Source organism: Columba livia, chromosome 1, assembly GCF_036013475.1.
Source record: "Columba livia isolate bColLiv1 breed racing homer chromosome 1, bColLiv1.pat.W.v2, whole genome shotgun sequence".
NCBI lineage: Eukaryota > Metazoa > Chordata > Aves > Columbiformes > Columbidae > Columba > Columba livia.
Window position 1 is genome coordinate 112309368 of NC_088602.1, and position 13595 is coordinate 112322962.

The window sequence follows — 13595 nt, forward strand, 5'->3', positions numbered from 1 at the left end:
TGTATGCTTATGTTAATCTAGCTCCGCAAACTTGGAAATAAATCTAACTCTTAATCCCTATCCTAATATTAATAAAAATCTTCGTGTCCTAATTCTGATCATGTCCTTGGTGGTAAGTAAGAAGTTGTCAGAGCAAATCTCTACCAGGTTCTTTGAAGGACATTTCTACATACAGGCTATGCAGATGCCTTTGACAGCAGAACACAGTTTGGATTGAATGGTAATCCTGCATATGAAATAGGTATCTGGTATACCATTTGTTTGCAGGGTTCTGTTCCTTCTAAGAAAATTTTACACTCTGGGCTTTCCAGTTTTCCAGTACTGCAGGTAGTAGCAGAAGTAGATTTTTTTGTTTGTTTTGTTACCATGGGATAGATGTTTTTAAATTACTGCTTTTTGATTTCCTTCGCAATGGAGGGAGCAAAAATGCATAAGAAAATACTTTCGATAAAAAGCTCTGTTAAGTAATCTGAGAAAGAATTTGGGATACAAGAACAGACACTGGAAAAGAAAATATTTTCTTAGGATCCTCACCTTCTTTCATCCCTAGGATAAAACCTACTTCAAATAATTGCTGTGTAAGGCTCTTCAAGCCATGGTGTTGTTGCAGAACTGGAGTAAATTGCAAATTAAAAGAAGATTGAGGAGCCCCACGACCTGCCTTGTTTCTGTCTAGCTGTCAGCTGAAGCTTGAAGAATGTACATTGTGTCTGCAAATAGCTGAGCGCATGATATTTGAAGATGTTTGCATTCTTGTATATGCATAATGCATATCTCTTGGCCTGTCCAGACCATATGAACAGGCAATTGTGTTCACGTGAAAGTGCAAAGTACACTGGAATATAAGTGCAAAGGGAAACCTGCCAACTTGTTCAGAATTTGGCACAGACAGTGACAAAAAATAGAAATTTGCCATATACACTCACTGGCTTCAGAACCTGTTTTCATATGAGGGAAAGAAAATTCATGTGACCAGTATGGGTCATCTGCTGTTCCTTTCACCAAATGTGGTAAGATCTCTGACTTGCATTTGACCAGCCAGCAAGCAGAAGGAACCTGGATCTTTTGTTACAGCCAAGGGATAGAGCTCCCTCAGGACCAAGTTGCTAGAAGCCTATGGGGATTTTGCTTGGTTTTTTGTTAATACCAGAACTGGAGCTTTCAGGGTGTTGAATTTGAGCCTTTAGTACATAACCAAGAGGATGCAGTAGCACATGGTTCACCTATAGAGAAGTAAGAGTAGACTAACATGGAGGGAGTTGGCATTTTCTCTCAGTTATCGAGTAATGTATTTCATGAATTGTCAATTATTTAACACTAATATCAACTCACGTTCCATATCTTGTCTGTCTTTGGCCTTTATCCTTCTGTGTACTTAAATCTACTCACCTGAAGTTGTTTAGGGGACGATAAGGAAGTCTGCACTCATGTTTTATCTCTTGTGCAGTGTTGCACAGCTTATTTTCAACTGTATTAAGGCAAATGCTTAAAAAAAAAAAAAATTAGTACTTGCAGCTGATTCAACCAGCTTCTCACACAAATGCTGCACAGACACCTGGAGTGCAGTCCTTTTAAACTTAAATTGGAGGGATTGTTTATCACTGTGACATTCACTTATTTGCAAGTGTGTAATTCACTTCTGTGTATTCCAGTGAGTCTTCGAACACTCAGCTCAGGCTTTCAATAAGGGAAATAAGGTAATGCTGGCTGCAGAGCTCATGGTATGAGTGCTGTGGTTTATATCTCCTCCAAGAGCTAGACAGAAAGTGCTGTTGCTGCATTTTCTGTGTAGGATTTTTGCCCAGCAGTTGGGAGTTGAGGCCCTGGTCATCCAACAAGGCACTTTCTGTGTGCTTATTATAAAGAATATTATAACTCTCTACTAATATATTATTTTTATATGTATTATGCAGCCAAAATTTATTCAAGTTTCAGGAGCTCAGTCATACTGCTTTACTACTCAAGTAGCATAATGTATGGAGTAAAAATGGATCTGCCATGGACAGTACTTGATCCCACGCATACTCTGTAATATCGCTCATCTTTTCAAAAGTGAAAAGCTTTCTGTAGCCCTCAAAAAGTAAAGAAAAGCTTCATCTGACCTTCATTTTATACCTTTCCCTCTGGCCTTAATTTTCTTTTTACTTTTTCCATCTCCTCTTTAATCTCCACATTCCTTCATGTTTCCATGTGCTTAGCTTAAGACTTGCCCGGTTTATTTAGATTTTGAGCTTGTCGTGATGGAGCAGAGGCTAGTGCATTATGTGCAAAGGTAGTGCCTAGTAGATGGAACATGATTTTTTTCTTCAGTTGATAGATATTGCAGTCCAAGTAGCACCATGTCTATGTTAATACTCCTGGAGTTGTGGTCAGCAATGTGCGTGATCTCCTGCATCACCCCTGAGCAGTCATAGCGGCCTGGCTGAGCCCAGACTACTAAGTCTGCCTGAGTTAGAGCTGAATGCATGGAGTATGTTGGTAGTGTTTTCCTGTGCACTTTGACATTTAAAATCAGAGCTGGCCTGGACTTGTTTTTGTGAAGCAGTGCCATACTTCAGCCATTGAACTCAAGGTCACTCTTCCTAAAGCCAGCTCTGTGCTCCAGTTAATCCACAACTTTGATAAAATGCCCAAGGATAATGGTGAACTGACTGTATTTACATCTATTTTAGGGATCTGAATCCGACTTAAGTGACTCTGTGATAATAATGGTTCATGACGTGAGGATGCTTTGCAGACAGGGCAGGACCAGTAAAGGCAGAGTATAAAAGAGGGCACATTGTCATATAGGAGCTGCCTGGGAGTCATGAGGATGGTGTTAGAGTTTTCAGTCTCAGTCGACTAATTTTGATGGGTGAAACCCCAAATTCTAAAAAGCAAAGTAGAAAAAATGTTCTGTTTGAATTTTACACACGTGGATCATAGCCTTTGGTTTGGGGTATTTTGTTGGTAGGAAATGGTAAAGGGAATCAAACAGGTGCCTTTCTGAGAGACATCAGAAATCAAGGTCAAAGTTGCATTCTTAAGGGACTAGTAATTGTTTAGAGATGTGGGTCCAAAAAAATCTAAAAAATTCACTGTGTTTTATTTATAAGTCTTCCATGAGTTACAAGAAACAGCACTACACTTGATAAGTTAGATGCTTTTATTTTTTTAAAAAAGGGATATTACTAACTAAAAAAATTTAAATTCATTTGAAATCTCAGTGGACGTTGTATGAGTTGCCTGTGAGTTAGAAATCATGGTAAAGTTCAGTTGTCTAGGCTGATGGAAGGCAATACTTCTAGAGCTTGAAATTCCCGAGCAGTTGTACAGTTCTCATTTAACAGATGTAGACTTCTCATCAGCGGTCTATGATACCCGTCAGCAGAACAGTGTGCTTTTAAAATATTTGACTTATCATCAAAGTTTTGAATGGGGAGTAACATTTTCTTCATTATTTCTTAGGATGACTTGCTAGATCTCTGTACAGTACATTTTATGTTATGGTAAATTATATCCTTTGTTTCAGAAATAAAGTAATTTGCAGTAGTTATTTTTAATGATAATTAAACCTGATCTTTTTCTTTTTGCTTTACTGTTATTTATAAGCCTAGATATCCCCTAAAATGTTTTTGCTTGGTAGGTTTAATAACAACTGATGGAAATGGTTATTTTAAAGTGACAGTAATCTTGTGGTTTAAAAGAAAATAATCTTATTTTTCAAGTGTGAACATTGGAACATGCCATAAACCTCCTGCTGCTTGTGCTGGTTTATCCTTTATGGACTGCTTGAACCTTTGTGCCTTGCTGTAATCCAAACATAGTTTTTTAAAGCTTTCTTTGGAATTTTAATGATTTTTAAAATATTAAGCTAATTGAAGTGGAATTATCTAAAAAAAAGTACCCCTCTACTTCCCTGGAGTGTCTTTGTGATAACGTGGGATTATTATATCTCCCTTTGTATGTATTTGTGATACTAGTTAACTGTATGTGGTGTATTGTTGCAAATCTATTTGCATCATTTTCACTGACACAATGGCCCAAACTGCAGAAGAAGTAGGGAGTCAGGTTTTAAAATGTCTATATATCTCCATGCACATAAATATTGTATTGCTGAGGTGCACACACAGACCATGATTCATCCTTGTCCTGAAGTATGTGCAGTCTTATAACAATAAAATTGCGCCAAGTGAGTGGAAAACATTTAGTTTTTTCAGTATCTAACTTTTATTCCTTATAGTGTGGTAGTAATAGCATTGCTACCATTGTTATTTTCCCACCTATTACACTGGTATTATAACTTCATTAATTTACAAAAACTGTGCAGAAAAATGTATTTTTATATTTGTTTAAAATGCAGGTAGGCAAAAGTCTTTGTTAGGAAAGGTCCTGTGGCTTTTAGATTTCTCCAGCTGTACTGATTGTTCATGTGTGTATTTTACAGGGCGCGATGTCTGTGGACTCTATTACAGATCTCGATGACAATCAGTCACGATTGTTAGAGGCTCTCCAGCTCTCTTTGCCAGCCGAAGCCCAGAGCAAGAAAGAAAAGGCAAGAGATAAGAAACTAAGCCTGAACCCTATTTACAGGCAGGTTCCCCGGCTTGTAGATAGCTGCTGTCAGCACTTGGAAAAGCATGGTAAGAATATTTTGTTTTCCCGGGAGTGGCAGATATATTTTTACTGTAATATAAATAAATGTGTATTTTGAGAAGTAAACATATGCTTCAAATTGCAAGGACGGCTTTGAAAGTCAGACACTTTCCCTCCTGTTTTGCCTCTTGCTAAAGATACTGTCTTACAATAATTAGTTAAATTATGTCTTCCCAAACTGAGGATCTATCCTAGAAGCTTGCAAACTGGCCCGTGCAGCATGGGGAAAGAGACATTTTTTGGAGGTCACTCATCTCATACTGGAGTGCTCAGCTCCTCAGGAGCAGCTCTCCACACCCCATGGGTTTACCCACGCCTTGAGAATGGAAGTCTTAAATGTGCCAGTGAGCCTGGAGTCATTCTTCACAACCAGTCCATTTTAAGGTGTGAGAGCTAAATTAACTCTTTATACTACAGTGTAAAACTTAACTAGAAACAGCACTTGAAGACAGAGGCTCAGAGGAAGGAAAAAAATCCCATGCTAAATTGTATTAAGCTCCAAGAAACTTTTTTCCTGTTCATTACAAAGCTTGCAGGCTGCCTACTCATTTTGTCCCTGGCTTGAGTCCTCCTGACCAGCCTCAGCCTCAGACCTGCTCTCTCTGAAGGGAATTCTAAACTCCTGCCAATATTCTTCTCATGTCTTCTTGATGGTTCAGACACAAACCTCCCACCAGCTTTATGTAATGCAGAAACCATAGTTAATCAAGTTATCTGTTCAACATCTCTCCTAATGTATCTTAGTCTTGTAAAGACTTTTAATGAGATTTGGAATAACTTGACCACAGCAAGAGAGAGTTATCACATGGCCAGATAATAAACAAACCATTAAGTAAAGATGACTGCAACACCAAATGATGCATCTGATGCCTAATTTGACCAGAAAAAAATAATTTACTGACTCTGAATGAAAGGCTTTTGCAGCTGAAGGACTGCAATTTAAACAACAATGCTAAGCTTTTACAATATGTAATTGAAAACCATGTTGCTTACAAAGATACAAAGGAAAACTATGAAAGAGAATCCTTGTTAGCCTTTTACAGAGATTAGATACCATGGCTGACAAATAAATGTGGGGATGATTAAATTTGAGATGAATGACTTCCATCCCTTTAAGCAAGCAATGCTGAATTTGGAGAACATAGAAGTGTCTGAGTAAGGCAAGAAAAGCCATCCAGCTGAGTATCCTTTGGATACTGTGATTTTATGTCACCTGAACATCTGTGATAAATTTTTTAATCAACTTAACCCCCTGTCATAACAAAGATTCTATTCTATACAGCATTCTTTACTAAAATATTTGCTTTATATTAGTTTTCTTTTAAAGAAAATGTATGAATTTTTGTGCATTTTCTAAGAGTGCATGGTAGTACCACCACAACACAATGATCTGAGATAATTTCATTTTAATCCACCATCCACAAAACAGTCATCAAGACTGGTGGACTTCTACAAAATTAAAAATTGCAGAAGATAGACACTACTGTTTGCTCATTGGCTTTAGGGTTAATAGAGGACTTTCTATCCTGGGAATAATCCTGTAGCAACATCATTCCAGGCTGTATGCATGTTTCTGATTCTGAAAATACTTGCCTGTACGCATAACTCCTTTAGGCCAATCTTTCAACAGCATATCACCTAGGAGTTTCTCACTAATGCTTTAAATGATCATTGTTGTTGTTTTCAGCCATAAAAACCCCTGGTCTTGTTCATCTTCCTGGTTTTCGCTGGGATTGTGTCCCAGAGTTGTAGAGGCCTGACTTCTTGCCGACCCATGGTGTAAAACAAATAGCGTATGTTTGTGCAGGAACCAGTAACCTTTAGCTTTTGCCCAATATGAGTATCTCTGTCTCAGATTACTACCTGCCAATGTTCTTGGGTTTACTGAAAGTTGTTCCATCAATGTTATTTTCTGTTAACCAAAGATAGAAGAATATTTGAAGAGAGGTGTCATGTTGAGACTAAAAACTAAAAAACAAAGTCCTGTCTGAATTTCTGTGATGCAGATCTGCAACTGTAATCACCACTGCAAAGCTACACATTTCTAGCAAGCAAGTGTAGCTTTATGGCTGTCAAAAGGCATTTGTTTTGCAAGGTTATTTTACACACTATCATAGAATGGTCTGAGTTGGAAGAGACCTTAAAGTTGATCTCCTTGATGTCAGTAGAGAAAATGAATGTTGCAGAGTAGCTTTTCTTAGACTACTAACTTTTCAAAGCTTATAGATAATTCCATCCTTTTTACTGTGTAAAATATGATTTTACACAGTCCAGGAAGTGCCACCTTCAAATGCTGAGCAGTTCCTCACTCTCTGCTTATTTCTGCCCCTCATGGACTAGCAGGGGCACTGCCAAGATGGCATCTCAAGAAATGTCACAGAGATGCTGTTTTGCAGGTAGATGATGTGAGGTCCTTAAAAACTACAGTGGATGGCTTCTTAATCCAAGACAGCTGAGTTTTGCCTCAGCGTGGTAAGTACAAGTTTGTAGAGAAATACGTTGTGGGTTTTTTTGTTCTTTTAAGTACACACATAGCCCAGATTGCTTTGGTTCAATGCAATTTTCAGCAGAAAATTGAACAATAAAACAATTGTCTGATATGCTACACTTGCAGGTCTCCAGACAGTAGGAATATTCAGAGTTGGAAGCTCAAAAAAGAGAGTAAGACAGGTGAGTGGATATGGATATGCTTTTCCCTCATCAGCTGTGATACAGACAAACCTGATTCCTGGTAAAATACCAGGAATAGCTCATAACAGGCCATTTCCAGTCGTCTTTTACATCTGGTGTAATCCTTGTCAGGTTCTCATCAGCTTAGCAGTCTCTGTATGTTTTGCTCTGCAGAAGTAGTACAGGGTTGGAGATCAAAATAGACAACAGTAATGAAATTTTCCAAAGGTTACACTGTAAGGAAAAAAAAAAATTGGCTGCTAGTTTCATTTCAGAAACAGCTGAAGTTCCTAAAGTAAACCCAAACTGTAAATCTTTTTTGGAAAACTCACAGTATGACAAACACATAAATACAGAACAATCTCTTTGACCATCACGTTGCTGCTCCCAAATATCACATTTTACCTCTGTTAAACTTGAAAGTCAGAGCAGACCTATCCAAGTCCTAGTCTCAGCCAAATGTTGAGAAAACACAGACGGTGTACAGTGGGTTCCAGAGACACAGTAGTGGGTGTTTCCTCAGCCCTAGATGGTTCTTTGTTGTTCCCAGAATTTGGGAGTGCACATTGAATTAGAGTAATAGAGAATAGTGCTTAATGTTTGCATGATGCTTAGGGAGGGAATCCCAGAAATAATAGTTCTTTGTTGCAAAAACTACACAGTATAATGTTTGGTGCTCTGGAAGGTTACCTTGAATAGCTAAACTTAATCCTGGCTGGTAGGACAGTATAGCCTACTGATTTGTGGCTTATTCTCTAGCACAGGGGTGTCAAACTCACTTTCACCGGGGGCCACATCAGCCTCACGGTTGCCTTCAAAGGGCCGAATGTAATTTTAGGACTGTATAAATGTAACTACTCCTACACCAGTTGCTATTGCTGAGTGGCTGGTATAAAACAAAGCTAAAAGCATTCATTGTCTACAGATGCACTTGTTACATCAACACTGAACTAGATAAAGCATTGAAAAGTAAGTTGCTTCTCATTTGCGTTACAAGCTTCAATGTCAAAACATACATTATCATTCTGAGGTGAGTACAATTGCATCATGCCTCTAGGGAAAAAGCAGAGGGCTTGTATCATTGATTTGTAAACTAAGCCTTACTTCAAACATCAGTGACTCTCACCAGTTTTTCTTTTAGTGTGTTTTCAAAGGCTGAGGAAAGCAAGAGATTTGGGTGTTTATGTATTCTATTACATGGACTAATTTATTGAATTAGGTGAACTAATATATTTCATTAAACAACATGAAAGCATCAGCTTGGCCCTTGCAATTACAATAACAAATGCTGTCAACATGAACACATGGGAAAGTCTGGATTCAATTAAAATTCCACTCATTTTCTGAACCATGGATAGCCAAACCCAGTACTCAGATTTTGGTGTGCTTTTGCAGCTGTTTGTTAGTTTTTCTTGTGTAGAAAGTAGGCATAGTTTTGTTTCTCTTCCTCCCCCTGTTAGAACATGCCCTATTTTGACTGCAGTTTGATGTAATAAATATATAAGTAAATGCATGTGCCAGCAGGGTTTTTGTTTGGTGAGCAGGAAGGGAAAATCTAGAAAAAACAATGTGTATCACAAACCACCTCCTTCACATTCAGTGGCATGTAGGACAAAGATTCCTGAGCTAATGTTGATTCAAGGTGGTAGGTCTGGTATACTGAGATGCCAGGTACCAGCTTGTGCTCAGAAACTCTACAGATACATAAACAGAGCATTGTTGCTGAGCTTAGGTGGGCAGCCCTCTGTCCTAGGTCTGGTGATTTGGTGGGAGCTCTGGAGGTGAAGCATCTGCCAGACCCTGAGGTTGAAGAGCGACATGGCTGGAGCTCTGCTCTCCCATCCCCTCTCCCAGCATGGATCTCCTCAGCTCTCATGTCTTGAGCTCCAGTGGATGCTGAAGTTCACCAGGTGTATTTTCCAAAAGTCTGAAAGTATTTCCTGTGAATGAAGCCTGAGAGAACTATAGGTTAAACTTAGAAAGATACGGTTTTTAACAGCCATGATACCTGGGCCTGAAATGTGGCCATGTTTCACCAGTGATTATCTGATGTTGTGCTCATTAGAACATCTTCGTAGGCCTCACAGGACATCAGATCAGAAGACTTACAGCAGTTTACGATTTAGACAGCTATTTGGGAAGTCTGAATTCCTGATGCAGTGCTAATCTGTTTCCTCATCTGCTTTTGGGGAGTAAGTGCAGAAAAAAATCTGGATAGAGGTAATTTATGGTATTCCCCAGGGATGTTCCACATTTGCCACCAGTCTGAAGAGCAGAATTGAGCTGGGAATGAATTCCCCAAGTTGGCACTGGAAAATCTTTGACCAGAAATCAGCAGGGGGAAGCAGAATACTAGATAAAGAACCAGTTCTGGTCTTTATAGCATACTCATTCGTTATTAGTAATGACAGATATTAATAATGTTAAAAGTAGTCTTAATAAATTAGAAAGAAGGCTGTAGTTTTTATACAATACCTTTCACACCTGTTATGAAAGCATAATTACAACTGAGGATACGTGATTTTCTACATTCTTACACACTATACACACTCAAGATACATTTGCCTGTGATAAAGATATGCCACAGATTATCACAGACACATAGTTTGCTTGTGACTTACCTTCTTTCTTCTTTTTGATATGTCTGTAGTAATCCTATGTCTGTAGTAATCCTGGTGTAGAAAGCTGATAACCTCAAACTGCACAGAATCAAAGAATGTTAGGGATTGGAAGGGACCTCAAAAGATCATCTAGTCCAATCCCCCTGCCCTCTTGTTTAGTAAGATTTAGGTATAGTTATTCTCCGAGAAGATATGTGTGAGATCATGAAACTTCATAATATTAGCAAAGAAACAAGTCTTTACTAGGAAATAGTTTTAAGACATCTTGACTATTTTCAAAATGTGAAAAGAGATTAGAAGGTGGAGCTTTCAGCCTGAAGAAAGTATTCTGCTCTTGATGCTGGGAAATCTCTCAAGAAAGGCAGGCTTTTATCTTTACATAAGGAGTATTGGATGTGAGAGAGGGATTTCTTCTGCTTTGGGAAGTGTGCTGCCTTTGAATTATACAGAAGTTATGTAAGGACTGTAGCTGGGAAAAAAATAGCGATACCTCATAATGGTATTAGTTTGCTGTTTCTTAACTCCCTAATAATGATCACTTAGCGAATACAACTAAATTAGGAAGACAAAACAAGATATGTATGGACAAATGCTATGAAGTGTTAGTGAACCTGTCTGCATACTGCTTATCCTTAAATACAGCCTTAAATGACAAGAGAAAATTGAGTTTGGAGGATATTGACATTCTCTTATTATTAATGTTTTTGTACAAAAATGTAAATGTTATGCAATTTTTGCCTTTCTGGTCCTAAAATTTACAAATAATGCAGTAAGGTGATATAAGAAATCCATTCTTGCAGTTTTTCTTATTCTCCCTTTGATATTAATCTTGCATTTCTGCAAAAATCATATTTACTTAGGCACATTTTTTCATAAAAGAGTGCCTGGAAAGAAAGAATTGTATTTTATTACAGTCTGGTATAAACGTTAAATTATGTATCATGGAATAATTAGCAATTAGGCATGAATTATATCTTTGACCTTGCTAAAAAGTAGTCATGTCCAATCTGGAAAGTGAAAATGAGTAAATCTGCATCTTAAAGTATTTTCTGTGTTGGGATATACCAACTGGGACAATAAGTGACTGTGGGTTTGTGTCATGATATTTTTCAGTTACGTGAAGAGTTTGACCGGGGCATAGATGTTGTATTAGACGAAGAGCACAGTATTCATGATGTTGCTGCTTTGTTAAAGGAATTTCTGCGTGACATGCCTGATCCACTTCTCACCAGAGAACTTTATACACCTTTCATCAACACTCTCTGTGAGTTCTACAGCATCTTGATTTACCAAGTTTTCAAAAGCTTACCTTTTTGAATTTGATCTTTACTAACCATATTTTATTTTCTGTGCATTTAATACTCCAGCTTTGATATGCTCCAAATATTTGTATAGTATTTGCCTGAGATCTGTCCTTGGTTTTTGTACTGTGTAAGTATAGCCCAGAAAACTACAACAAAGATTTCACTTATTATATCTATTTTTGCATTTGTAGATAGGATGTGATTCATGTCATCTATTAAATCCTGACCCTCTCATTGGTTCAGTAGTAGCAGATGACAGACTCCCATTTGAATCCTGCTATCTTAGCACCATTAATGCTTTTAATTTTTAGGGCTGTTCACTGACCCAAAGTCCAGTCTGACTTCAAAAACCTAGCTTCAAAAGTTCAGATTTCATCATAGTTAATGGTCCTCAAAGTCATCATATTAAGTACTCCCAAATGTGTTCCCTAAGACCTGAGTGCAGACTCTCACAGATTTGGGAGAAAGTAAAGTTGGACCCTTCAAGCGTAAAGCTGCTGCCTGGTATGTGCTCTTATCCTTTCTAGCCTTCACGTCTGAGATCCTCCCTCTGTCCCATCTTTGTCACTGACTACTTTTATGTTTTAGATGGTTAAAATGATGGTGGTTGCAGAAAGTCCCTTTATATGTCTATTTGCTTTTACAGTTTACCAGTACCTCTGCAAAATGTGAAATTGTAAGAAAACCCATATAAAGTCACTAAAGCATAAACCTGACTGAACCTAGATGGAATAAATAGAAAATTAAGCAGAATTTTTGTGTCCAGTGACAGTGATGGAATGGGCAACATGGATTTTGCTTTCTTAGAGGTTGGGAAAAGATCCTATGAGTGTGCTGGCCAACCAAGGCAAAAATCCCATAATAGTATTTGTTACAGTTTTGATATTTCCTTGGAGTTTTCTCTTTTTCTTCTGGCGTTATAAAGGAAGTGGTCCTTAAAGAGAGCTATTCTCACACATTTGTTTGGGCTGGGAACAGTGTATTTGTTCTGCTTTCAGGTTAGTTGGAGTGATTTTCTTAGAATGTATTTTTTTCTCTTCGTAGTATTAGAGCCAGATGAACAGCTAAGCACCTTACAGCTTCTCATTTATCTTCTACCTCCCTGTAACTGCGATACCCTACACCGGCTGCTGCAGTTCCTCTCCACAGTGGCTGGCCACGCAGAAGACAGCACAGACAAAGACGGCCAAGAGGTAAGTCCTGGTCACTCATGTCCTTTGACCTTGCCTAATTCATGGTCTGAAAAGAAATCTTCAAAGCTGTGAAGCAAACACAATGGTGGCATACCCCTGAAAGGTAGGAGAGGTTTCATATTCTTGCCTGCACATTTGCCATTTAGTTGTTTACTATGTTCTTAGTGCTGTGAAAGTTTAATTTTTATATGACTTAATCAGTAAAGCATCTACCACTTCCTTTGGGAGATTTGCAGCGTAATCGACCTTATTGTTAAAAATGTCTAATGTTATTCATTCTTTTCCCCCCACTTGTTTTATCCTATTATATGGAAAAAATACTCACACAGAAAAGTGTCAGGCATGCAAGGCTATGCTTTTTCATTCTCTTTCCTTCTCTGTTGCTGCTTTCTTACATGACCTTCAGACATAGCAGTTTACTTCTTGGTTCCCTTAGCTTCCTTGTGTGCACTGGGTAGTGAAGAGTAAAAAAATAAAGGACAGGTACTCCAGCTGTGTCCTTGCAACTGACAGACCTAAGCACTAGTTGGACTCAGGGTCCATCTTTGCCTGTTTTCCTTCTGACCTCCTTACTGTTGCATTCAGGACCAAATTCAGTGGAGAGATTGGAGTGCACCCACCCCACAGAGACAAGAACACCCATAGCCTTGTGGCTGGGCTATACTGAGCGTTCACATGTCTGCATCTACACCGTTCATGCTAGAGAAGATCTGAAAATCTAGGCTTCCCATTTTCTACCAGGAAAAGGCTTGAACTAGTGGGCTGCAATTTTGTCACTGCTTGACAAAATTCTGCCAGTTTAGCTGTGGGAAGTGCTTCTCTGTCCTCTGAACTGCAGCAGAAACTACTTCTGAGGTTGCTTACAAGACTCTTCTGAAAACCTTTGGACACCTTTTGCAGTTAGCTAGTTTCAACAATTGGCACTTTGAGTTTTGCTGCATTTCTGTCTCAAGTCCTAACTTCCAACACGCTGGATGTGACTTCAAGGCCTATTTCACTTTTAAATCCACTTTAAATGCCAGTATTTTTGTCTTTGGCAAGGAGTTGATTAAAAAAAAAAAATCTAGACCACTGTGATGAAAAGCATCTAAAAAGAGCAGCCTGTAACAATTTTACTGTGCTTAAAAACATGTATAAGCCAGCTAAGGTTGTGGTCCCCCTGGTCGTGCAAA

At 38.4% G+C, this 13595-nt stretch overlaps 1 protein-coding gene across 9 annotated transcripts in view; it reads left to right on the plus strand.

Annotated features, from left to right (window-relative positions):
* The window catches only part of ARHGAP6 (Rho GTPase activating protein 6), a 335136-nt gene that overhangs the window by 303884 nt on the left and 17657 nt on the right, over positions 1-13595 (plus strand). For all 9 annotated transcript variants that reach the window (XM_065073365.1, XM_021300814.2, XM_021300816.2 and 6 more), the window contains 4 exons: positions 4427-4622; positions 7250-7305; positions 11040-11190; positions 12275-12423. In XM_065073365.1, the coding sequence (XP_064929437.1) occupies positions 4427-4622; positions 7250-7305; positions 11040-11190; positions 12275-12423 (552 nt within the window). The remainder of the gene's footprint in view (positions 1-4426; positions 4623-7249; positions 7306-11039; positions 11191-12274; positions 12424-13595) is intronic.